General features: G+C 44.8%; 1 protein-coding gene across 9 annotated transcripts in view; it reads right to left on the bottom strand.

The window, feature by feature from the left end:
* Nucleotides 1-26,075, bottom strand: part of kiaa0232 (KIAA0232 ortholog) — a 127,731-nt gene that overhangs the window by 5,203 nt on the left and 96,453 nt on the right. For 8 of the 9 annotated variants that reach the window (XM_086008248.1, XM_086008221.1, XM_086008257.1 and 5 more), the window contains 4 exons: nt 24,340-24,424; nt 20,707-24,001; nt 10,632-10,740; nt 1,060-1,154 (listed from right to left, as the gene is read on the bottom strand). In XM_086008248.1, the coding sequence (XP_085864374.1) occupies nt 1,060-1,154; nt 10,632-10,740; nt 20,707-24,001; nt 24,340-24,424 (3,584 nt within the window). Of the gene's footprint in view, nt 1-1,059; nt 1,155-10,631; nt 10,741-13,254; nt 13,479-20,706; nt 24,002-24,339; nt 24,425-26,075 lie in introns of those variants that run through there. The other variant, XM_086008284.1, reaches the window with a different exon arrangement.

Raw genomic sequence — 26,075 nt, 5'->3', positions numbered from 1 at the left:
GGCTCGAGGGGCCGAATGGCCTACTCTTGCTCCTATCTTCTATGTTTTTTTTATGTTCTAAGTTCTATATTTAATTTTATTTGTACTTCTTAAGGTGTAGTACTTGGGGTGGGGGGTGGGGGGGGGCAGGACTAGAACATGTTTTCTCTTCTGGCACTCAATAGCTATGTCAAACACTGCCATTTAGTGTGGGTCAGGCACAGAATAATGTTCCCCCTTCTCTACTCTAGCAATGTACACCAACCTCAGAATTAGGTGCTGCTGCTTCGCCCCGGACCGCAAATTCTGGGCCATTGGATGTGAGGAAGCATGAAGGGTCCTAGTAAATTTTGTGCAAAGGTTTTAGACCTAATGTGCTTGGGATAACGAAAGTAGGGAGAGCATGCACGGCTCTCTTAAAATTATAGCTAAGCAGCACAACATAAACAAGAAATACAAAATAAGAGTGAGCACTGATCACAGAATCTACAGTGCAGATAGAGGCCATTTCGGCCCATCGAGCCTGCACCGACACATATCCCACCCTATCCCCGTAACCCCACGTATTTAATCCCCTAACACTAAGGGTCAATTTATCATAGCCAAATCAACCTAACCTGCACATCTTTGGACTGTGGGAGGAAACCGGAGCACCTGGAGGAAACCCACGCAAACACAGGGAGAATGTGCAAACTCCACACAGACAGTCACCCGAGGCCAGATTTGAACCCGGGTCCCTGGCGCGGTGAGGCAACAGTGCTATATAGGGCTTAAAAACAGAAAAAGTGGTATGCTTTTAGCAGATGCAAGTCTAGATTAAGAAAGGGAAGTAATTTCAGCAATGCACAACCATAGATGTAAGTTATACTCAGACTTTATCTGTGCAAAACTTTAGTAATGCAATAGGTCTTGTACTTCTCTTCTAAGTTAACTCTACCGGATACTGAACATTCAGTTCTCAAGAAAAACAGCTTAAAGCAAACACTGTAACTATCATTTAATGATAAGGGATTTCTGATTCAGTATAAAATTGAAACATGTTATCTTTGGAAACAGATCTTTAATACTTGGTTAACTTACCAGGTCTAACTGGAGAAGACAATCTCCATTGTGTGAATGTCCTCTTAAAATTGGACACTCAGTTCCATCCTTTTCCCTGGCATCAGTGTAGCATTCTAAAAAAAATAAGAACACAAACATGTTAAAGTTACTTTTACTTAACAAACACACTTGTCTTAGATTTAAAATAAAATGAAGTTAGAAAACTGAACCATATATTTTCATTTGTACGTGGTGATGGACAGAAATCATGCATAAATGGGTAAACTAACTTGTAGAATTAAGTCTTTAAAACAGATTGCATATGAACTGAAGTGCTTTAAGAATGACCTTTTAATTGCTGGCGCAGAATTTTGTTTTTGTCTGGATAGACAGTGCTACACTTGCTGTCATGCAATCATAATTCCTCCCATCTATTATCAGATTAAAATCTGCCTTCGTTGTTACATACAAAGTGTTACAAAATTTCAGCTATTGCAGCAGAAACACAAATAGATCTAACTCGCCTACGAAAGCCTTAAAGCGCTATTCCTTACAGTAGATGAATGACAGCTGAATCATCTCTCAGGTGTGTAAAGAGGCTTAGATTACAAAAATAAGTACAGATCAGGGAAGCCAATCTGCCCATCCAGTTCTTGCTTCCATAGAACCCTACAATTTCCCCCATTACACCCAACTGCCTCTTGAATGATTCCCGAATTTCTGCCTCCATTAATCTACCTTTAAGGCCAATCCATGCATTAATCACTCGGTGTGATATGGTACTTCTTGACATCAGTCTTGAAATTGCCTTTTGAGTTTGTACCTTGTCCTAGTGTTGTGGTTTAACTTTGAAGTGCATGTTCTCTACCTTATGTGTCTCTGTATGGTCCCCTCCCAATTGCCTTCTTTTGAAAGTCTGAATTTTCCTTACCTTTCTTTATAACCCAGTCTCAGCACTCCTTTTCTGCACTGCTTCCAGGGTTTCAATATTTCCCTTTTGCCTCGGTAATACAAATTGAATACAGCACTTAAGGTGTACCTGACCAGACCACTATGCAGCTTCAGCATGACATTCTCACTCAGTTTACTTAGTTATAGATAGAGCGAACGGATTTTTGGTACGTTTGAGTGAATTTTGTTCTGAAAAAGTAAATATTGCTTGACCACATAGTTCTCAGTTAATTTCTGTGAAAGCTTGCAACTTTCACAGTTGGATGATGGGAGGGAAAATGTAAATTTCTGTCCCATGAAGGCAAAAGGAATTTACGAGTGTGTGTAGGGGTGGGAGAACAGGCAGGTGTTGTGACTTTATTTGGTGCGTCAACTTATATTTATTTAAAGCGCTTGACTAAACGTTGTGTCCTCCTTTCTCAGGCTGCTGGCTATCACATTCCACATCCTCTCCTCCTTGTGCACCTTCCTTATGTTGTGGGGATAGAGGTCCCACCCCTATATCATCCACTTCAGATTCCAGAAGCAGCAGCCTTACAATACATTCTTGCTGGGCTGTATTTCAGGGCCTGTGGAAGCTTTATTGGAGTCATAAACATGACTGCAGTGGATAGACCTGATTACCAATCAACCATCCTGAAACATGGCTCTGAATCAGCATAGCTTGTACAGACAATGTTATTCTCCTGGTGGAAGTGGGCTGCAGGTCTTCAGCTGACAGTTGACATATCTCCCCAAGAGGCTGGGGGGTGGGAGGGAGCACAGACTTCGGATGCAGTGATGTGCTGAGAAATCCAAGTCAAGTCTTCTTGGATTATAAACTCGGATGATGGTAATTTACATGTAGGAAACAAACATCTTCTTGCTCGAAGAGCCTCTAGTCTACTGTCCTCCATTTCGTTCTCCTCCTCCTCCTCAAAATACAGTAATAGAGGGATTGCCATTGGTAAATCCATGTCCCCAGTCCACAACTGTACTTTCTGCACAGATGACTAAACAAGATACTAAAAGTATTTACAGAACCTCCAAAGCACCAAACAGCTGAAATTGATACGCAAGCAAAATAAGACAAACCTTCAACCCCAGCAAACAAAATCATAGAATAGTACAGCACAGAAGGAGGCCTTTCAGCCTATCGAGTCTGCTCTGGCTCTTTCGAAGAGTGATAACCTCCTCAATGTGATATTCCTCTCAAGGATACCGTCTGCTGCTCATAACAAATATTTTTTATAGTGGCAGTACTCATTTTGGTCAGGTTTGGGGTGGAATTTTGAGAAAATAGAATGAGAAGGTTAACCACACCCATTTGACTCTTTAAGCAGCAGATTTGAAGCAGTAGGACATAATGGGGGGGGGCGGGCGAACACTTGAAAAAGGTTCAGATTCCTAAGACACTGGGCAGGAGAAAGCTGTACAGATGGGACAGACCTCACCTGAATCAAACTTTTTTTTGTGTCGCTGGCAAGGCCAAAATTTATTGCCCATCCCCAATTGGTGGTGAGCCGCCTTCTTGAACCACTGCAGGCCATGTGGTGAAGCTCCTACCACAGTGCTGTTCGGTAGGGAGTTCCAGGATTATGACCCGGCAACGATGAATAACGAATAAGAATCTGCTGCCTAGGTTGATGCGGGTGGTCCATCCGGTTTTATTCTTATTATGCTTTTTTATAGCAACTGAGTGGGCCATTTCAGAGGGCAGTTAAGAGTTTCCGACATTGCTGCGGACCAGAGCGGGTAAGGACGGCAAGTTTCCTTCCCTAAAGGAAAGTTGGGATGGGTTTTTACGACAATCCGATAGCTTCATGGTCACCATTACTGATACCAGCTTTTTATTCCAGATTTATTGAATTAACTGAATTCAAATTCAAACTGCCACGGTGGGATTTGAACTCGTGTCTCTGGTTTACTAGTCACATAACCACTATGTTACCGTACCCCCAAGACTGGTACCAATGTCACCGCAGAGTGTGTAAATAGAGAGACCGGGATTCCAGACCCAAGACTTAGCCCCACAGTCACCACTGCCTCCAAGAAGTTCCCACAGCAAGGACAGTTACAGACATGAACAGAGGAAATACAATGGAGCAAACATATTTTTGACATCAGAATGACAGCATTTCTTAATTTCAGCAGGAAATCAATCTCAACATTCATAAGAACATAAGAGAACATAAGAAACAGGAGCAGGAATAGGCCACTTGGCCCCTCAAGCCTGCTCCGCCATTCAATAAGATTATGGTTGATCTTGGGCTCAAAGCCACTTCCCCGCTCGCTCCCCATAACACTTCACTCCCTTATCTTGTAAAAATTTGTCGATCTCCGCCTTAAATGTATTTAATGACTCAGCCTCCACAGCTCTCTGGGGCAGAGAATTCCACAGATTTACGACCCTCAGAGAAGAAATTCCTCCTCATCTCCGTTCTAAAAGGGCGACTCTTTATTCTAAAACTGTGCCCCCGCGTTCTAGATTTCCCCACGAGGGGAAACAGCCTCTCTGTATCTACCCTGTTGAGCCCCCTCAGTATCTTATATGTTTCAATAAGATCACACCTCATTCTTCTAAATTCCAATGAGGATAGGCCCAGCCTGCTCAACCATTCTTCATAAGTCAACCCCCTCATCTCTGGAATTAACCGAGTGAATCGTCTCTGAATTGCCTCCAATGCAAGTATATCCTTCCTTAAATAAGGAGACCAAAACTGTACGCAGTACTCAAGGTGTGGTCTCACCAATACCCTGTACAGTTGTAGCAGGACCTTCCCTGCTTTTATACTCCAACCCCTTAGAAATAAAGGCCAACATTCCATTTGCCTTTTTGATTACTTGCTGTACCTGCATGCTAACTTTTTGTGTTTCATGCACAATGACCCCCAGGTCCCTCTGAACTGTAGCATTTTGTAATCTCTCTCCATTTAAATAATAATTTGCTTTTTAATTTTTCCTTCCAAAGTGTATAACCTCGCACTTTCCCACATTATACTCCATCTGCCAAATGTTTGCCCACTCACTTAGCCTGTCTATATCCCTTTGCAGGTTCTTTGAGTCCTCTGCACAACTTGCTTTCCCAGCCCTCTTTGTATCATCCGCAAACTTGGCTACATTACACTCGGCCCCTTCATCCACGTCATTAATGTAGATTCTGCCCAAGGAAGGCATCTTTATACAGCACAGCAAGGGAACGGTCACATGAATGAGATAGAGATTAAAACATCTTAATAGAATGTTGTTGTTTATGATTTATTTTCTGGTTCCAACTAGGGATCAATTCCTGCAGTACATGAGGAGTGCGAGGGCAAAAAATCAAGTATCTTAACCTTCTTTGATAGTAAGTTCGCAGTCAGTGGAAGATTTATGTATTTGATTTATTTCATTCAAATAGACATGGGGTGAATTTTAACCCCCAAACATGGGTGGGTTGGGGGGGGTCAGGTGAGATGTTAAGATTTAAAAAATCTCAAACCCAACCCCAACCCGCCCACTTCCGGGTTTAACGGAGGTGGAACAAGGGGCAGGCAACCAACCCGCTCTCAGGAGGCGGGTTGGTAATTTAAATATTTTAATGAGGCTGGCAGCCTCTGATTTAACCTGCTTTGCAGGTTTAACCCTGGCCGGCCAGTTTTCCCGGGCCTCTGGAAACCTGGCAGCTGATGGGAGGCGAGTACAGCTTCAAGAGGAAGGGAAGTGCCTTTGTTGCACTGCTTATGGGCTAGGAGGAGCAGGAGTACTTCCTCCCAGCCCAAGCTACACCCTCAGACTCTTCTCCTCCTCCCCCCACCCCCCTCATAAAGACACTAGGGCCTAGAAATTCAGTATAGCCACGTTTGGGGCTCTACAGCATGGCGTTCGCTAACTTTTGCGCCCGGCGCAACTTCGTGCCACCTTCGCTGATATTCAGTTGCATCGCCCCAAGAGGTTGCTGCTGCGCTAAAGCAGGCGATGCACGACTATCATTAGGCGCTAAGCCGGCGATCCGGGGCGCAAACACCGAAGGCGGGCGCAGCGCAGGTGCGGCGAGTTGCTCATTGAGGGCAGTCAGGCGCCGGTCAGCACTTAAAAAGGGGGAGGGTGGAATTGTTTGGCTGCCATGCCCTGCACACTGCAGCCCTAAGGCAAGGCCTGAACACTGCTTCTGGAACTGCTCCACGCCCAGGAGAATGGAGAAGGCCAGGGAGAGAGCGCAGCGCTTCGGCGAGGGTGACCTGAGGCGGCTGGTTGGCGCAGTGGACCGCAGGCGCCATATCCTCTTCCCAGAGGGTGGCAGGAGGCCGCTGCCCGCCGAATATCAGAAAGCATGGAGGGAGGTGGCAAACAGGGTCACGTCCAACAGCGTGGTTGGCAGGACACCAACCCAATGCCGGAAAAAATTCAACGACTTCACTCGGGTTGTCAGGGTGAGTACCCTTTCCAGTATCCTCCTCATCCCTGCATGTGCACCTCACTTTATGGCCAAAGGGGCCTGAAAGCCCTAATGGCCAGCCCTCATCCAGCAGCTATGGGACTGTCATGAAAAGCACTTGCACATTCAGGAATTTAGACAATGTCAGGGCTATTCGACCATGGGAGGCAGTGCAGACGAGATCAGGGCTTCACACTGTCAGGGCTATTCGACCATGGGGGGCAGTGCAGGCGAGATCAGGGCTTGACACTGTCAGGGCTATTCAACCATGGGAGGCAGTGCGGTCAAGATCAGGGCTTGGCACTGTACTTGGAGGCCGTCCTTTCTCTTGCAGGGCAAGCTGGCGCATAACAGAAGACTGCAGCGACAGACCGGGGGAGGCCGTCCTGACCTGAAACAGCTGAGCGACCTCGAGCAGCGAGTGGAGTGGATCATGGCAGGCCGGCTGAGTGGCCCCGTCACCACTGGAGATGCTGACCCTGTTCTGGGCACCAATGGTAAGGTCATGACCTTTTTGACCTCTCTCTTTCCACTTGCGCCTCACACCAGCATCCTTTGCCACTATCGAACCAATGCAGTGCACAGCAGCACTCATGCCCTGTCCTCACTCTAAAGCAACTCTTGTGCCTCCCTGCTTTCAGATGGTGACTCGCCAGGTGAGGAGGCGGCCCCTCAAGCTGGCACTGTGAAGCTGGCACTGTGTCCGAGTCAGACATAGAGGAGGAGGAAGAGGAAGCCGGCCCATCAGGGACACCCTCAGCCGAGGCAGCCCATGGCCATGATGGTGACACGTCTTCCCTGGAGGGGAGCGGGGGGGGGAAGCTCCGGGGACCAGCGGGCTGCAGCAACGCGGGAGGGGTGGGGAAGCTCGGCGGCCTTCTCCCCGGAGGGGGAGTGCGGCCTCCAGTCCTGCTACGGTGAGCGCAGAGGAGGTGCGGCTGATAGCGGAAATGGGCGCCCAGGCTGAGCGCAGGCACACTGAGCTCATGGCTGCAGTGGCAAGGATGCCTGACTCCATAGAGTCACTGGCAAGGAGTGTGCAGGAATTCGGGGCAGCACAGGCCAGGAGTCTGCAACAATTCAGTGCAGCACAGGCCAGGAGTCTGCAGGACTTCATGGCAGCACAGGCTAGGAGTCAGCAGGACTTCGCTGCATCACAGGCGGCTTCTAGCCAAGTGCTCAGTCGTGCCGTGCATTCACTGGCTGGTGTCATGCAGACACAGACCAGGGCCACACGGGCACTAACTACTGCCACCCTTGCTGGATCGGCCAGGCATCGCCGGGGCACTCGCCGCGCCGCAGCAGCCCAGCAGTGTGCTTCAGCAGATTGCTGCGCATGCTGCAGTGCTGGCCCGTGCGAGTGCCAATGTATCAGCTGACCAGGGAGTGCCTGTGATCTGTCAGGTTGGCAGCATTCCTGCAGCCAACACTGTCACTCCTCCATTGCAGCTGCCACCAGCTGTTGGACAGACTGATGCCGCCCAAGCAGAGTTGGATCAGTCAGCAGCCGGCCCCTCCAGGCCCAGAGCTGGTCCAGGCCGACCCCCAAGGGCATCTGCCGTCTCACCATCTGACCCTCAGCAGCCTTCCCCCAGCCTTGCTGCAGCCACTGGGGTCCCATTGAGGAGCAGCTGCAGGGCGGGTAGGGGCAAGTCACGGAAGCGAGACGGATCACCCTCACAGGGGAAAAAGTAGGTGGTGTGGCCAAATGTTTTGTTTTATTTACAAAGGCTGAGACTGCTGTATTTGTTTTATATTTAAAGGCCGAGACTGGTGTATTTCTTTTATACATAAAGGCCAAGACTGGTGTATTTGTGTTTTTTGGGGGGGGGGTTTCTCTCCATTAGTTTGTCATGTGGGAAGGGCACCGAGGTATCACAGTAAAAAATGTTCTTAAATCGCACTGTCCATGTTTTCTTTTGGAAGTCCTGGTTGCCCTGCTCGGCTGAGGGCTTGTGGAGCGGCTACATTCATCTTCTGCCATTGGCACAAGCCATTCCGAGAGGGGGGCCTAGAACCGATTTGCAGTAAGCCGCCGGCGGGCGGCCCTTGCACTTTCTGCCTCCCGCCCGTGCTGGTCCTCCTCCTCCTCCTCTGGTGGTCCTCCAATGTCTGCTGGCAGTGGCTGAGTCCTGTGGATAGCCAGGTTGTGCAGCATGCAGCACACGACAACGAAATGGGAGACTCGCTCAGGCGAGTACTGTAGGGCTCCCCCGGAACGATCCAGACAGCGGAACCGTTGCTTCAGCACGCCGATTGTTTGCTCAATGATGTTCCTGGTTGCTTGATGGCTGTCATTGTATCGCTCTTCAGCAGGGGTGCTGGGCGCACGGAGCGGGGTCATCATCCAGGTGCACAAAGGATAGCCTTTGTCCCCGAGAAGCCATCCTCATGGGTGAGGCTGGGCCTCGAACATGTCTGCCACAGAAGACTGGCGCAGGATGAAGGCATCGTGGCTGCTGCCTGGAAAGCGGGCATTGACAGCTCGGATGAGCTGCCTGTGGTCACACACCAACTGCACGTTGAGCGAATGGTAGCCCTTCCGGTTGCGGTAATCCTCAGCATTCTCTAGAGGTGCCCGCAAAGCCACATGCGTGCAGTCAATGGCGCCCTGCACCATGGGGAAGCCCGCTAATACTGCAAAGCCCATTGCACGCTCTTGCTGCTTGTCCACGGTCATGGGGAAGGAGATGAACTGACGTCCCCTTCTGAAAAGGGCATTGGTCACCTGGCGAATGCAGCAATGTACCGCGAAGTGGGAGATGTTGGAAATGTCCCCAGTAGCGGATTGGAAGGAGCCTGTGGCAGAGATGTTGAGAGCCACCATCACCTTCACTGCCACCGACAGAGACGTCCTGCTCCTCAGCTGTGGCTGCAGATCTCCGCGAAGCAGGTGGCAGATCTCAGTGACCACGGCCCTTCTGAATCGCAGCCTCCGAACACACTGCTCCTCAGACATGTTCAGATATGAGAACTGCTGGCGGTATAGCCTGGGTGGGTAAGGCCTCCTTTGCCGACGCCTGTTGGCCCTTGTCCGTCTGGCCATGACTGGCACTCTCACGGCGTCTCTGAGCCCTTTGAATGCAATGGAGAAGCCCAACGTTTCCAGCCATTGCAGCCCCCATTATATGTTTCCAATCAATGCTATGACACTGAAGTTAAAGACAAGTGCAAAGCTCTGGCCTGAAGCCACAAGTACCTGTGCGAGTGTTGAGCCAAACCAAAAAGCTCTCTACCTTTTTGTCTCTCTCCAAATGTCCGTCTCTCACAAAGAAGGAGTGGAGCAAAATGGCTGCCATTTATACTGCAGGAGGAGTCCCCTTTAATTAGCGCCCCCCCCGCGACTGGGAACTGTTCCCCGCTACCAGTCGCGGGGGGCGCCTGTCGCACAATAGGCCGGCGCCACTGAATTTCCGGTTCGGGGCGCACAAAGGGCGTTGCACCATGAAATGACGTCAGGATCTGCGCGCGCAAAGGTTTTGCGCCGCCGCTAAATCTTAACTGAATTTCGCGAGAGGCGCAGATCGCGCCGCGCCCGGGCGCTAGCCGCTTAGCGCCCCACTTCTCCTCCTAAGGCGCTAGCGGCTGGCGCAAACAACTGAATTTCTAGGCCTAGGAGTCAGGGATTGGACCCCCCCACCCAGGTCCAGGATCAGATGCCCCCAGGGTCGGGGATCGGACCCCCATTCCACGCTCCCAATAGCACACCTGCTTCTGCGGCCTGCTCCGGAGTCCTCCCCGCCAGACAGGAAGCCAATCTTGTCAATCAGGCGGACCTCCAGTGGGGCAATCGGTCAAGGACAAAAGAGGCACGCTGTGGGGGTTAAAACCGTCCCCGTCAATGTCGGGGCCATGATCTCTGCAACATAGGGATCATGGTTATTTCGTGTTAAAGGAACACTATAAAAATTATTCTGAACACTATTAAGAAGGAATTAAGTAATTTTGCATGAAATGGGGTGGACTGGAAGAGATCTGTTAAATTAATTTTGCATTAATTTTGTTCCTTCTCATTTTAAGTTCCTCTGAACCACAGACCATCTCTAAGACAGGGCAGCCAGGCAATGATCTCAGGCCTCTGAATTGCCACTCAAGACATAAGGTTGTTACAGGTCTGGAAACAGTTCAACTGCCTGTCCTTTCTACAAGGGAATGGTGTATTGGGTGAAAGAATCCATCTTTTTTCCTTTGGTTCCTACAATGCTGTTTACTCCTCTCCAGTTTTTAAATCTTACTTTATAACTGCATTTTATTATTGACTTGCCTGCACACTCGATCCCAGAAAATGTTGGTGGGTACAGTGTTTCTCGCCACCAGCCTGGTTCCTCCTTGCAGTCACTCTTCCCTTGTTGGTTCAAGTCTGAAGAGGGAACCTGTCATTATAAAATAAATCAATCAGTACAATGTTTTGAAATATCATTATTTTTTACCTATATTGGGAGTTCAGAAGGGATTTAACATACTTCATAATTTTGATTATTCTTTACAAATCATTGTTCATAGTGTACAATCTTTTTGAGAAGTTATTAATGTCATGAAAATGGTAGAGAGAAAAATGAGAATAAAGCTTCATAAGTTACTGTATAGGTTCATTTCTCTTACTAATTTCTACCAAAATATTGCATTATCAGTATTAACTTATGACTACTTCCACCTTGGGCATTTAATCAACACAAGCCATTTCCTGCTTCATGTACTTATGTCAAACACAAGTTGATTCTACAGCCCCTGGACCCTTGTTATGGTGCAAACATCAATTTGCCAATTAGGTCAATGACACTAAAGCTTGGTGACAGCAGTTAGCAATTCAGAGAAGCAATGATCATCTTTTTGACATACTTTGGGCATTATTTCCAGACAACACTCATTTTAATGTCAGGCTTAACCACTAACTTCCTTTTATAGTCATCAATTATTGCATCTTACAGGGTATCTCCTTAACCAATGCGATTTGAGAATTCTGAAATAAAACAATTAAAGGGGTCAATTCAATGTTTAATCCGCTCCAGAAAGAGAACAGAGGGATTGAGAGAGAAAAAAATCTCCCGAAAAATTCAAAACCTGAAGGAATGAGACTCCACACTTGTAATAGTTCATTTTCAGTGTCAGAGAGGTTGATTGTCACGTCATCAAAAGAGTACTTCTGCTAATCACTAGCCCAAAATATCTGCGGCAGGTTTAGTTTGTATCTATCATGCAAATACAGCAACTTCATAGTATTCAATGCATATCAATGGTGAAGCAGTCAGCAAAATGCTATTTTCACAACGCTAATGGCAGAGCAGTGCAACTCGGACAGCATTTAACCATGTATCTGCCTCTTTCCTGAAGTTGCTGCATCATTTACATATAAATAAATAATGGCAAGTGCCATTAGCCTCACCATTATTTTGACAGCAGATTCCGGCCCATTGTATTGACAGTTCTTTCCTTGAACACGGATTGCAAGCTACCAATCTCTGAAAAATTGCCTAAATATAAGTGAAGCAAAGTGACCAGCTTGAACTATGAGCAGATAGTACAAATTGCAATTCCAGCATTGGCCATGTCCATGCCCTCTTGGTGTTTATGAAATAATGGGAATACAATCCTCTTATTTTGATGCCTTGTTACTTGGTCAGAAGAATCCCCGAGTTTGGGATTTTCCAAACGTTGAAAAAGTGGTATAGTCCAATTGGAAGTGTTCCATTGTCTCGCGGATCCATGTATCTGTTATAATAAGTCCTCTATTGAGCTATGAATGATTGGAAATGGAAGAATAGCGTTATTGCTGGATACTTGGGGTAGAGGCAATGAACATTTAAATGTTAGAAATGAAACTGGTCAAAAGGCTGCTGCAGAGCTTGTGAAGGGCAAAAATTCAGGTCCCATATGGATGCTGCCTGACCTGCTGAGTGTTGCCAGCATTTCCTGTTGTTATTTCCCATATGATTATTATTAATGGGTCATCTTGTTGGTATTACTCTTCTACGATCCCTCCAGAAACTGGAGGCAACTTCTCCAATGAGTCAGTGAGTAACTGGCCAAGACACTCCCATGTTTGATCGCAATCTATGCTGGACTTAACATAGAAGATAGGAGCAGGAGTAGGCCACTCGGCCCCTCGAGCCTGCTCTGCCATTTAATGAGATCATGGCTGATCATCCAAATTCAGTACCGTCCCTGCTTTCTCCCCATATCCCTTTAGCCTTAAGAAATATATCTAACTCCTTCTTGAATGAATTGGCCTCAACTGCCTTGTGTGGTAGAGAATTCCACAGGTTCACCACTCTCTGGGTGAAGAAATTCCTCCTCATCTCAGTCCTAAATGACTTACCCCTTATCCTTAGACTGTGGCCCCTGGTTCTGGACTCCCCCGCCATCGGGAACATCCTTCCCGCATCTAGTCTGTCTAGTCCTGTTAGAATTTTATAAGTTTCAATGAGATCCCCTCTCATTCTTCTAAACTCTAGCGAATATAAGCCTAATCGACCCAATCTCTCCTCATACGTCATTCCTGCCATCCTGGACTAGATGCTCTTAGTTGTCGCGCCATAATTAATCTCAGCATCCCAAGGAGAAGGTACTCGCATGTTACCAGTGCTCACAGAACTGTATAACAGTATGCACCGGTAGTACCAATTGCAGCAGAGGTGGGAGAACATATGAAAGTGTGGGGAAGATGAGAGACTCTCAGAACTAATTTGTTCTTCGAAGAAAATTCATACAGATATGTTCCAGGCCTTTAAAATGCTTAGAGGCATATACAACGTTAAGTAAATTACTTAACTTAGACCATGAACAGTAAACTAGAGCATATCAGGACACAATTTACAAACCTCCAGCAGATAAGAGACTAGTGTAGGAACTGGGGTTCCTAGCCGAAGAATTGAGATCAACTCAGAAAATCAAAAACAATAAAATTTAATGAACAAACGAAGCTGTACAGGAAACTGTAGGATACAATGCAAATAGGTCTGGTCTGCTTGAAAGCCTCTCTGGAAACTGCTAGAAGGTTCCAAGCTCAACTGCTAGAAGGTTCTGAGCTCTGACGTCATCACGTTCTTCCCGCCGTTGAGAGATCACGTGACGGACGGCATGACGTCATCACGCGGAGTACAGGAAAGAAGCCCTAGTACAGTTAACAGATACATTAAAGGTGCAGCCCCCAGCTGTACTACATTGCTGTAAAAGGAATTATATACAATTGTCCGTAATCCTCTGGTGGTTCCGCCACACTAGGACATTTTCCACAGAACAAAATAGTAGTGTTTCTAGTAACATTAAACAAAGAGATGAATAAATATCTGGCCTGGAATAGGATTGAGGATCATAGATTGAGATGATAAAGTTCCTCCATGGATCATGCTGATTCCCGAGCCACTGGGATCATGGAAATAGAAACATAGAAACACAGAAGATAGGAGCAGGAGTAGGCCCTTCGAGCCTGCTCCGCCATTCAATGAGATCATGGCTGATCATCCAAATTCAGTACCCTGTCCCTGCCTTCTCCCCATATCCCTTGATCCCTTTAGCCTTAAGAAATATATCCAACTCTTTCTTGAATATATTTAATGAACTGGCCTCCACCGCCCTCTGTGGCAGAGAATTCCACAGGTTCACCACTCTCTGGGTGAAGAAATTCCTCCTCATTTCAGTCCTAAATGGCTTACCCCTTATCCTTAGACTATGACCCCTGGTTCTGGACTCCCCAGCCATCAGAAACATCCTTTCTGCATCTAGTCTGTCCAGACCTGACAGAATTTTATAGGTTTCGATGAGATCCCCTCTCAATCTTCTAAACTCCAGTGAGTATAAGCCCAATCGACACAATCTCTCCTCGTACGTCATTCCTGCCATCCCAGGTATCAGTCTGGTGAATCTTCGCTGCACTCCCTCCATGGCAAGAACGTCCTTCCTCAGGTAAGGTGACCAAAACTGCACACACTACTCAAGGTGCGGTCTCACCAAGGCCCTGTACAACTGCAGCAAGACATCCTTGTTCTTGTACTCGAACCCTCTTGCTACGAAGGCCAACATACCATTTGCCTTCTTAACCGCCTGCTGCACCTGCATGCTTACCTTCAGCGACTGGTGCACAAGAACACCCAGGTCTCTTTGCACTTCCCCATCTCCCAATCTATTGCCATTCAAATAATAATCTGCCTTCCTGTTTTTGCCACCAAAGTGGATAACCTCACATTTATCCACATTATAGTGCATTTGCCATGTTTCTGCCCAATCACCCAACCTGTCCAAATCGTACTGGAGTTTCATGACATCCTCCTCACAGCATACCCTCCCACCCAGCTTTGTGTCGTCTGCAAATTTGGAGATATTACATCCAATTCCCTCGTCCAGATCATTAATATATATTGTGAACAGCTGGGGTCCTAGGACCGATCCTTGCGGTACCCCACTAGTCACTGCCTGCCACTCGGAAAACGACCCGTTTATTCCAACTCTTTGCTTTCTGTCCGCCAACCAGTTCTCTATCCAAGTCAATACCTTGCCCCCAATCCCATGTGCCTTAATTTTGCACGCTAACCTCTTATGCAGGACCTTATCGAAAGCCTTCTGAAAGTCCAAATACACCACATCCACTGGTTCTCCCTTATCTATTTTACCAGTTACATCCTCAAAAAATTCCAGTAGATTAGTCAAGCATGATTTACCTTTTGTAAATCCATGTTGACTTTGTCCGATCCTGTCACTGCTTTTCAAGTGCTCTGCTATTACATCTTTTATAATAGACGCTAGCATTTTCCCCACTACTGGTGTCAGGCTTACCGGTCTATAATTCCCCGCTTTTTCTCTGCCACCTTTTTTGAATAGTGGGGTAACATTAGCTACCCTCCAATCCATGGGTACTGTTCCAGAGTCTATCGAGTTCTGGAAGATGACCAGCAATGCATCTACTATTTCTAGGGCCACTTCCTTAAGTACCCTGGGATGTAGATTATCAGGCCCTGGGGATTTATCGGCCTTCAGTCTCATCAACTTTCCTAACACCATTTCCCTATGTCAGGGAATGTCAGGCCAATACTGGTAATAGGTAGTCCCAGCACTAGTAACTAATCTAGAACACATCGTTAGAAGTGAGAACGTCTTCACATTTGTTGATGAAATGGGACTACTGTTGTCCATCCATCAGTTCTAGAAGTACAGAACAATTAGTCCTCAGTTCTCCCCTGTTTGTATGCCACTGAGACTCTAAATTCTGAGTAGATGCGTTAAGACCCCCCATCACTGTCTGGAGAGATGACAACTGGGTTAGGCCTGAATATCACGGCTTAAATTGGAGGCAACTGACTTCCTTTCAAGAGTTGCTTTCATAGGCTAACTTTTTCAGATAACAATCTTTTGTGTAAACTAAAGTGGAATGTTTTGTACACGGTTACTACTTCAAAAAAAACTGTTCTATATCAGTTTTAAAAATACACTCAAAATGAAAGTTACACCTCATTGGAAATCAGCCTATCTGCTTGCATTGTTGGCTACTATGGTAACTCTCTGAAAGGACAAAGTATCCCTCACAGGCTAATATTTTAATTGCAAATTTGTGTCAAGTTGCACCAGAATACTTCCTGATTATTATTTGAATGATTGTTATCTGCTAGACTGTTAGCTCGTTACCTTGTTGGGCTGTTGTGTAATAGTGTATTTGCCTTGCAAGTCTCATCAAGATGGACTGCTGAGAAGTAAATAAAGGAAACTGTTAGATCAAGGAAGATTCCTGGACATAAATGTCACACAACTTCCAGCTATTACTTAGTTTGATTTTATTTGACTATGAGGCACAACAATGGAATATTGCTATATGGGCATGGGCCTATGTAAATCCTGTACAGCATTCCATGGGGCTGTTAAGGGATTGGACTGCAATCGTTCTGTTTAATTATTTTATCCCAAGTTCTGAAAGGAAGTTTTTAAAGGATCTAGTACGATAGCAAAATACTGCAGATGCTGGAAATCCGAAACAACAGAAAATGCTGGAAAAACTCAGCAGGCCAGGCAACATCCGCGGAGAGAGAAATAGAGTCAACGTTTTGACAAAGGGTTTCGACCCGAAACGTTGACTCTATTTCTCTCTCCACGGATGTTGCCTGGCCTGCTGAGTTTTTCCAGCATTTTTCTGTTGTTATTTTTAAAGGATCTGACTGGTTTGTCTGTTTAACCCTGTGAACTGGTTGCTGACTGTTGTATTAAACTGCTGCTTCTGTAAATAACTCTACCCATGAATAAACATTTAATAGTTTTGCCTTTTATGAAAAGTGTTTTGTGTGGTTAATATTGGCCCCTATTTTCCAATCGCAGGCCTCCCGCAGGCGGAGGCCTGCGATCTGGAAAAATCTGCGCCCTTACCGGAGGGCTCCCGGGAGGCGCACAGTTCCGCTGCTGGGCCTCACCAAACTGCCGGTGCGCAGGGCCCACGTATCCCAGAGGTGCAGGTAGTTCGCAGCGTCCCTGGGATCACGTGGGCCATGGGGAGCCAATCACAGAAGGGAATCTCCATTTATACATTTGACAGGAAGACCTGTCAAATATATGAATGGAGATCAATGAAAACATAGTAAAACTTCAAATAAATTTTTAAAAAACCATCTCATTTTTAAAATGACTTGAAATTGTAATAAATTAAGTATTTTAAACAAAAATTTAATTTTTTGAAAAAAATTAAAGTATTTTCCGAGGCTAAAAATAAACTTACCTTTTTTTTAAAAAGTATTTTTAAATGATAAATCAGTGAAAAAATTTTAAAATTTATTTTAAAAACTTTTTTCTACTCTTATCCTGGTAAAAGCAAGCCTTACCCCTGCTTTTACCAGGCGTAAGAATTGTAAGGGTTTTCTGTAGGCGGAGGGTCTCCAAAAAGCGGAACTATCTGCCCGCAGAGGCCCTTCTCCAGGGCAGCCGGAGGATCTGTCAAGACCATTCTTGACAGATCGGAAATGCCGGTTTTCAGCGCATACACTGTGCATGCCTGAAACCGGCATTTCCGATGTCCCTGCGGGTGTGCACACAGCACGTACCCACCCGTAGGGATCGGAATATCCGGCCCATTATCTGCCTTTTGAAAGGGACACAAGATGTAGTGGAATTCCGACCTACTACATGACAGCAATGGAAACATTCATTATTTGGTAGGGGGCACAGTATCCCAGATTATTCATGCATAAAGCCACATTTTGGTTCATTGGGAGCCTGCCTACAGAAATGTACTTTGGTGGGCACAAGGAAAAAGTATCTGGAGCAAAAGTGATTCATAACAATCTTTGTCTGCCTCCTCAGTCAGTTGGTGTACAGCATTTCAAAAGCCTGAAACATTTAGCCAATCTTGATCTGATGCAGTTAATATGTTAGCATGTCAGCTGAGCCATCACACATACAATACCTGTAGTATGACCAACTGCTCCTAAACAGCACTGTATATTTACTCGACCCCCCAGGCCACAAAGCAATGTAAATCCTTCAGAGAGCAGATAATAGTTAAGTTTATTCCTCACAATATATTTGCCTTCTTAAATATTCATGAAAAAATATACAGTGCTTTTATAATATGTAACAGGACAGTGCTGTGTCTCCATCATACAAAGTTCTCACCTCAGAATGACGACTTCTCATACATAATAATGCACTAGCAGGCTACTGAAGAATCAATCAAGGGTTTAGTCTGCAAGTTTTTGAACTGCCTCTGAGAAGCAGAGTACAGGAAACTTTGTGATATCCGGCACCGACGGGACCGAGCTGTTGCCGTCCCATCAAAACTGCCGGACAAACCAGCGCTAATGTTAAAACATACGGAGCTCTAGCAACAAACCCTGTTGCTTAGCAACAGCTTCTAAACAGTCGGCCGTAGCTTGCAAGCGTCTCTGTAGTTAAGCAACAGCTTTAGCTAGACCTTGCAGAGCCTGACTGGTGAAAAAAAAGCAACGAAAAGAAAAAAAACTTACTGAACCGACTCCTGAATTTTGCCGGTGGATCGAGCATTCCGGACAGTTAACTTTCGGATAAACCAAAGTTTCCTGTACTTAGTGAAGGATAAATTATTCCTGAGTTGCAAACCACAGATTAGTTAATATAGGAGATTCAGAAACGGGTAGCAGCATTGGCTTTTGGAAGGCACAAAGCACTGAATGATATTATTTGATAGGGACCTCAAGGGCAGTACCATCAAGCCCACGGCTACCTTTATTTTGAACTGACTTCTGTGAAAGATCTGATTCAGACATGGGATGGTCCAGAAGACCATTCTCTTCTTCATCTCAGTCCTCAGGGGAGGGGTCTAACTTGCAAGATAGTGTCAAAACACAAGAAAATAAAAACTTTTGTTTCAGGCTCCTAGAAAAGAACGTAGGTTCCAGGGACATTACAGAAAGGTAGTTCATAACCCTGCCAGCTCTTTAACTGCTAAGAAACTAGACAAAAACCACCTTCATTGGAGAAGTTTAATTTCATGCAGGTGAAATAGCCACAGTTAATAACTGAAAGTTCCATAGAATGGACATCCAAGGATATGGAATTCTAAACAGGGAAAGTATTTAGTGAGGAAGACAACAATGAAGGTTCAAAAATAGGATCCCAGTCATATGAGGGATGCCAAAAATGATGACTTTGATAGTCATAAGCACCAATTAATTTGTACGACTAATAATAATCTGTGATGATCTATCAACAATCACAGTTGATGACACAAGCCTGACATCCTTCAGTACAGGTAGACTACCCTTTATCCGAACTTCCAAAAACCGAAACCCTTTAAAAACCGAAGGTTTTTTCGTTCAGCGTAAGTCGTGCGCACGACCCCGACCCCCGCTGCCGACCCCCCACCCTTTCGGATAAGGGATAGTGTATCCTTTATCCGCACTTCCGAAAACCGAAATCCTCTGAAAACCGAAAGGTTTCGTTCAGCGTAAGTCGTGCGCACGATCCCGACCCCCGCACCGACCCCAACCCCCGCCGACCCCCACAAATTTCCCAGTCTTATAAAATACCTTCTGAAATCCGAAATTTTCCGAAAACCGAAACACGGCTGGTCCCGAGGTTTTCGGATAAAGGATAGTCTACCTGTACTGAGGAAAGGTGTTTGCTTCTGATCTATTCTGCACGAACACAAAAAATGTACTGGGTGTTTGCAGTGGGAAGATGACTTATCCAGAATCACATAGTTATGGTGCTCAGAACTGAAGTCACAAGTCTTGGAACCCCAAGATGTGAGGTCTGTGGGCCATCTGGTATTTTTCTTGATGCTTCTGGAGCTGATATCATGTTGGGATGTCAGTGCAGAGATCTACTCTGAAAAACTCAACCCTAAGCCAACCGTGTCTACTTCCTCTAGCTACATAATGGTATGGCAGTGTTGTGCTAATGTTACTGGGCTGGCAAAGGTTGTGAATTCAAATCCCACCATGGCAAGTTGTGAAAATGAATTCAATAATTCTGGGAATTGGCGTGCTAACACCAGAGAAAAGAAATAAATAACCATGAACGCTGCTAGATTGTCATTAAAACCTATCTGATTCACACAGGACCTTCAGGATAGGGAACCTGCTCTATCCTATATTTATCGCCAGTCTTTTTTTTTTTTATTCGTTCATAACAGTGGAGACGAGTCTTATATTTCTAGACCCTCACTATAAAAACCAACACCCTAATTAAACAGGACAGAGTGACTGGCCATTTACTATCATACACAGAGTTAGTTGCCCTTGTGAGATGTACAGAGATTTATTCACATGACTGTGGGGATAACAAATTATTTATCTATATTCATCTGCAGTAGATAAGGCAAACGCCATTTTCCAGGAACTAATCAAAACAAATTACTTCACTATCTAAGCAAAACTCTTAGAAGCTTCTTTCCAAATCCTCTCAGTGGTAATAAGCACCCTCTCCTTACTCCGATAGCCCAGTACCCCTTTGCAACAGTGTAACCTTTGACTTGCTGTGACCAATTCAACAAGAGATCCACTTGTATAAAATAATGGCCCGGATTTTGCTGGGCTGATGACTGCGTAAGCAGAAGCCTTCAGAATGGCCCCGCAAGTTCCGGTTTTCCGCATGCGCGAAATCCTGGAACTTGCGATGTCAAGGTTCGCTGGAGGTACGCCTCCGACTTCAAATTTCGGCCCAATGACTGTGTAACCTTGATTCATTGAGTCTTAAAACGTCGCCTGGTTAGCCTGACCAGTGGAATAATTATTGTTAACAATGACTGTTCGGAATATTCTTTCATTATAACCTCTGTGTAATAATTGGTGAAGTACCAAAAAGCAACTTGCAACAGTGTTGGCAGATTATTCTCTGCAATGTAAAGGAAATCACAAATTGTAAGTGTACAAAGCGACAGTGGTGCTTACCTCTTGTAGTGATGCTGCTGTAACACAAGTTCCCTCAGTGAACCCGGAAAAGCTCCTGCTTATTGTATGATTCTGGAACGCTTCCAATTTATCACATGGTACTTTCAACTTGAAATCTATTTCACAACTATTCACACTGGTGCACCCCATTGATGCCTGTAAATGACATTCTGGGCACTGCTGTTCTGTCTGTAAAAGGCCACCAGATCCTTCATGAGAATCCAGTGAAGTCTGAGCACTCTTTTCCATTCCAGCTTTTTTTAATCTAGGCAGAAATTTTCCGGATTCCAGCTCTGACTTTCCATAATAATGTCCTTCTCGCTCAGCATCTTCTTCCAATGGCTTTAAATCTGCCTGTGGATCCTCAAACAAATCTGTCTGGGAGAGGACAGGTATCGTAACTTCCTCTTTTTCTGACTCAAATTCTGACTCACTTCCTCCACCCGGTGAAAGCTCAGAGGCAGATATAGGTCGGAAATGAGTCCGTGGCGAGATTCGAATAGCCCTATACTGTGTTTTGTCAATACTATATATTTTAGGATGAAACGTTTCACTTTCTGAGTCTGAACACAGTATAGATTTGGGCTTAAAGCTTGGACTGAATGTTGCAAGCCTTTCAGGTTCAAATGAACATTCCACGTGAAGAACTTGTGAAAAAGGATTGTTCAGGTCAAAGGAGGAAAATGAATACTCAACACCAGGCTCTTGACTCTGATAATTACTGCAATTCCCTAATAAATCTTCATGGAAGATGAAAGAGAACTCAGTATTTAACCTGTCCTCTCCTTTTCTCGACTGGTCACACTGTGTGAATGAAGCGCAAGATCTCCACAATGGTCTATGGCCAGGAGCAAAGTTGCTACCCGGAGTCATGAAGACATCGGTACCTGCTATGGTCACTACATCTGAAGCTGCACACTGCAATAAAGTACCTTTTGCAGGATCAGGTGGAACTGCTCCCCAGTCTCCACAACTGTCGAAGGTTTTCAGTTCTCCATAGACTCCACCAAGAATGAAAGCACTTTCTTTGTCGGCACCAATATCCCAAGGTTTAGAGGGTGCAGTGTAATCACCTACATCTATCTCTGCAAGTTCCCCAGTTGCAACGGCTTGGGCCTCCAAGTTTTCCTTCTGGCACTCCCATAAGTGATATTCAGACCTCTGCACTGCCTTTTCATGAGGCTCTTGCAGGATGTCCTGTTTAGTTGCCATATCCAAACAACAACAATGGCAACCATTCACCTCACCAGGAAAGAAATCCTCTTCTGATCGTTCTCCCTCTAGTGTTGTTACAGCATTGTTTTCTGCTATGGCTGTCCAAATGTCTTTTATAACTTCCGAGCCATAGCTATCCCCATGACCAGCCATCTGTTCTGCAAAAATTTCCACAGTTGTTTCATATTCCTTATTTTCCTCTTCTTCCAACTGAATTCCACACACTGACTCCAGTTTAGATTTCTGTTTGAAAGTCATGTTTGTAATATTTCGTAAAGCTCCATCCGTTTGCGAATGAGTCTCCTCATGCAACAAATCTAAAAGGTCTTCATCAAGAAGGCTGGACGAAATGCCAGGGACTATGCAATCAATCTCATCTGCATTAAATTTAGTGGACTCCTCAATCTGAATACCAAAAGAGGTTTCATTATCCGAACGTGTTTCTTCAGAATGTGACCATGGGCTGCAGGTTCGTGTTGAAAGATTTGAGCAGTGGTCATTTTCATCAAAGGCACTATTTTTGGTCCATATAAGCAAACGAGACTGTGTTTTCCCAGGCAAATCTGCCCAGCCTCCAATATCACTATTCTGATTTCCCAGGCTAAGTGCGTCAAAACAGAATGGTGAAGTAGAGTTATCATATTGCACTTCAAACAGAGAAAAACAAGTGGAGTTTAAACCAGGCCCTTCATTTGCTTCCGAAAAGAGTTCTTCTTGATTGCCAGTACTGCTACTTGCATCACACACTGTATTATCCACAATAGGAGAAAGAGTAATGGGGGAATCCCCAGCAAAGCTTTCCCCCTCTGCTTCATCAGAACTAGAGCACTCCCAAAATTGAGCTATATTTGCAAGATCATGTAAGAACAATCCTTCTGCACCAAGAGAAGCTTGTGAATCTGTCCATATTGCACTTTCCCTCGTCAACTGTAGTCCATCTAACACTATACAACAGTCTGCCTCAAAATCAGTTTGCTCTGTACTTTTCCGTCGAATCATGCTTAAAATTCGACTCTCTCCTTGCAATGAATTTGAGGCACTAGGATCCAATATGGATTGATGAATATCCACTTCATAGAAGTGAGTAAATTCTGACAGATGCATATCATCTAAAATATCACCGTCCTTGGGATTAGAACAGCTCGAGGTCCCAGTGAGGTCATCCGCCTCATCTAATAATGCAGGCATTTCAACAAAGTGACCATCGACGAAAGCACCTGCTGCGAGGTATGTTTGGAAATTACTGTTACTAATACAAAGACCCTGCATTGTCTCCGAAAGCTCTTCCAAAGTCAAAGATTCACTATCATTAGCAGCTACACTATTCCGGTATGCAGTTTCCAGCTTACTTTTTCTACTCGGAGGGAACCAGTACTCTGTGATTGGTTCAGTGTACCACAATGGTTCTTCTTTGAATTCTTGTTCCCTTCCACTTTCATTGCCAAGATCTTTTGCATCACTGTTGCCATTTATTTTCCTTCTAGTTTCTTTCATAAACCTTTTTCCTTTTTTGCACAGCTGTTTGGTAAGTCCGCTGCTGCTGCTCCCACAGGTGCTTCTTCGATCATCTTTGTCAACAGACTTCAAAGATAGCCTAACTTGTCCATTTCGCCCCTTTTTGTTCCTAGCAGTTTCTCTCATCTTGTGTCTGATTTTGACAGCTTTTGTGGGACCTTTTAACTCATACTGGTTCCCACTTGAGCTTGAGCCTGCTTCACTGGAGCCAGAGGACCATGAACGAGGGCGGATCTTTCCTTCTGACCTGTGTCTGATCTGCTTCTTTCCTGTAGTGGGTTTCTCTTCTGGCAAGCTGTTATTGTGCCTATTTTCTTTCTCCTTTTTACTTCTTCTGAACATACGACTACTGCTTGTAGTGATGGAGGCCTCATTTGTTCGCTCTCTAGTACCTTCACCTTCACTGTTGCAATCTTTTGGAGAGGACGTATCAGTGCTTGTTTGTGGAGCAGCAGATGAAGAAGAAGAACCAGAAAATGAACAAGCTTTGGCCTTATTCCACACGGTCATGATCTCTTGCAGACAGATTGGCTTCTCAGAAAGAGGTGGAAATGCTTCATAATACCTAAAAAAAAAAACCACACAAATGAGTTTAATAACCCAGATGATATACATATATTTGAATTATTGACAAATGTCATTTGTTTTACATTTGTTATTCAATTATCATGTGAATCATTTCTTTTCTTTTTTAAATTAGCATTCTAGTAGTTTTTTCTGATATACATACATCAATGATAACAGATCTATACAATGTACACATTTATTTACTTGACAAAATAACCAAGATTGTAGGAGTTAGTTTTCTTTTAATGCATTTAGTGCTTCTATCAATAAATGGAAAGTCAGAATGTGCCTCAAAATGTCAACCGTTTCCTAAAACGGAATATATTAAGTACTTACATTTCTACCTGATCCTTGGCGGAAGGAGATCCTATAATTTCAGGAGATTGAGATCCTTCTGCTTTCTTACTACCTTGCTTCTCTTCTGAAATTTGGGAAGAGGAAAGAGAACAGAAAAATACATTAAAGTTGCTCTTCATAAATATAGATAATCGCTATTTTCTTCATTACTTTCCCTGCATTAAGGGGAAATATATGGATGGATCAGTAGAAAGAAATGGGAGCAGATGGAGAGATGTTCAAATTTTGATTAATACTCAAAACTTTAAAAGAGCTATCACATCTTCTTGAGTGCCTGTGAATTCACTCTGTAACTTATAGAATAGATACCACATGGATTCTGAACTCAAGCATTGTAAATAAATGGATCAAGCCCAACACACAAATGAAAGTAGTATATGGTATGTCTAATCAAGTCCACAAGTAGCTTCAATGTCATCATTACACCAGGGCTCATTTTCTTTGGTAAAATGACTAATGGAAATTTGTTCAAACTTTTGACAACTGTGAAGGAAGAAAAATATGAAGTAGTGGACTTTCTTATACTAGTGCATGGTGCCTCACGGGAATACCAAAGTTGCATAGTGATTCAGCTGCTTCATGTTCTCTTATAGCAGACGGTGTTTCAGAAGCTACAGTACTTATTTAAGTATACTTTTATGTAACATGTGCATTCTTAAGTGTTTGTGATGCAAAGGTTATAATATTGTAATTCAATGGATATTTTCTCCTTTTTTTGCTCTTCAAATTCTAGAAGAGTGAAAACAGTAAAGTGAAATCTGCCCAAACAGCACACAGTGGGCCACAATCAAAAATGTCTGGGGAAAACTTTTTAAAAAATCCTTGAGGTGGGGGGGGGGGGGGGGGGGACAGAGAAAGGGCTCAACAAACTGTTATATTTAAGCATTCTGGAGTTTACTTTTCGTAATTTCTATCCAATTACACTAAATTCTGTGATTTTCTGACATTTTTATTTAATTTGTGTTTTAAAATGTCAAAATTGGTCTCAGCACTAAATACTAGGCATGCGCCAATGGTCAAGCCAGATCTGGCGATGAATGACTAAACCAGTTGTGGGCCATAAATGATCAAATCTGCATCTCTTGGATTTATAGGAGCAAAGATGGGGCCATACTGGAGACAAGGGCATCAGAAGGTGAGGGTGTGATTGAGCAGATTGGTAGCTGCAGAAGTATCGTGGTGAAAGGCGAACCAAAGGCTAGGCAGTTGGGAGTTTGAAAGTACAAGTGATGTGGGGGGGGGGGGGGGGGGGGGCGGAGAAGGGGAGTTTTTTTCCAGAGCCAGATGCAGAAGGAAGTGGTGCTGGAGAGGAGAAGGAAGATGCGCATGGTGAGGGATACAAGGAAGTGATTAGAGATGGCCCCGTCTGTGATTTAGATAATACAAATAGAGAGGCCACGTGAAATGGCAAGGTCGAGGGGGTGGCAGTGAATATGGCTAGATGAGTTTATATGCAGGGAGAGGTGAAGAGAGGACTGGAGGGCAGTGAACTCATAGGAGAGAGCAAGGTAAGTTAAGATGGAAGCGAAATCACCAGAGATGAGAAGTCGCTCGGTGCACAGGCTGAGGGAGGAAAGCAGTGAGGATATATTGGTGAGAAACTTGGTGTGGGGCTTGGGTAGGCAGCAAGGGGGGAGGTGACATCACCTGTTTCCATCAGGCCCATGATGTCAATGTAATCATCCACAATAAGCTCATGGATGGCAAAAACCTTG

This window comes from Somniosus microcephalus, chromosome 2, assembly GCF_052327205.1.
Source record: "Somniosus microcephalus isolate GS21.2 chromosome 2, FLI_Smic_1.0, whole genome shotgun sequence".
Classification (NCBI taxonomy): Eukaryota; Metazoa; Chordata; class Chondrichthyes; order Squaliformes; family Somniosidae; genus Somniosus; species Somniosus microcephalus.
The sequence above is the reverse complement of the archived record's forward strand: the minus strand, read 5'-3'. Positions and strand labels throughout refer to the sequence as shown.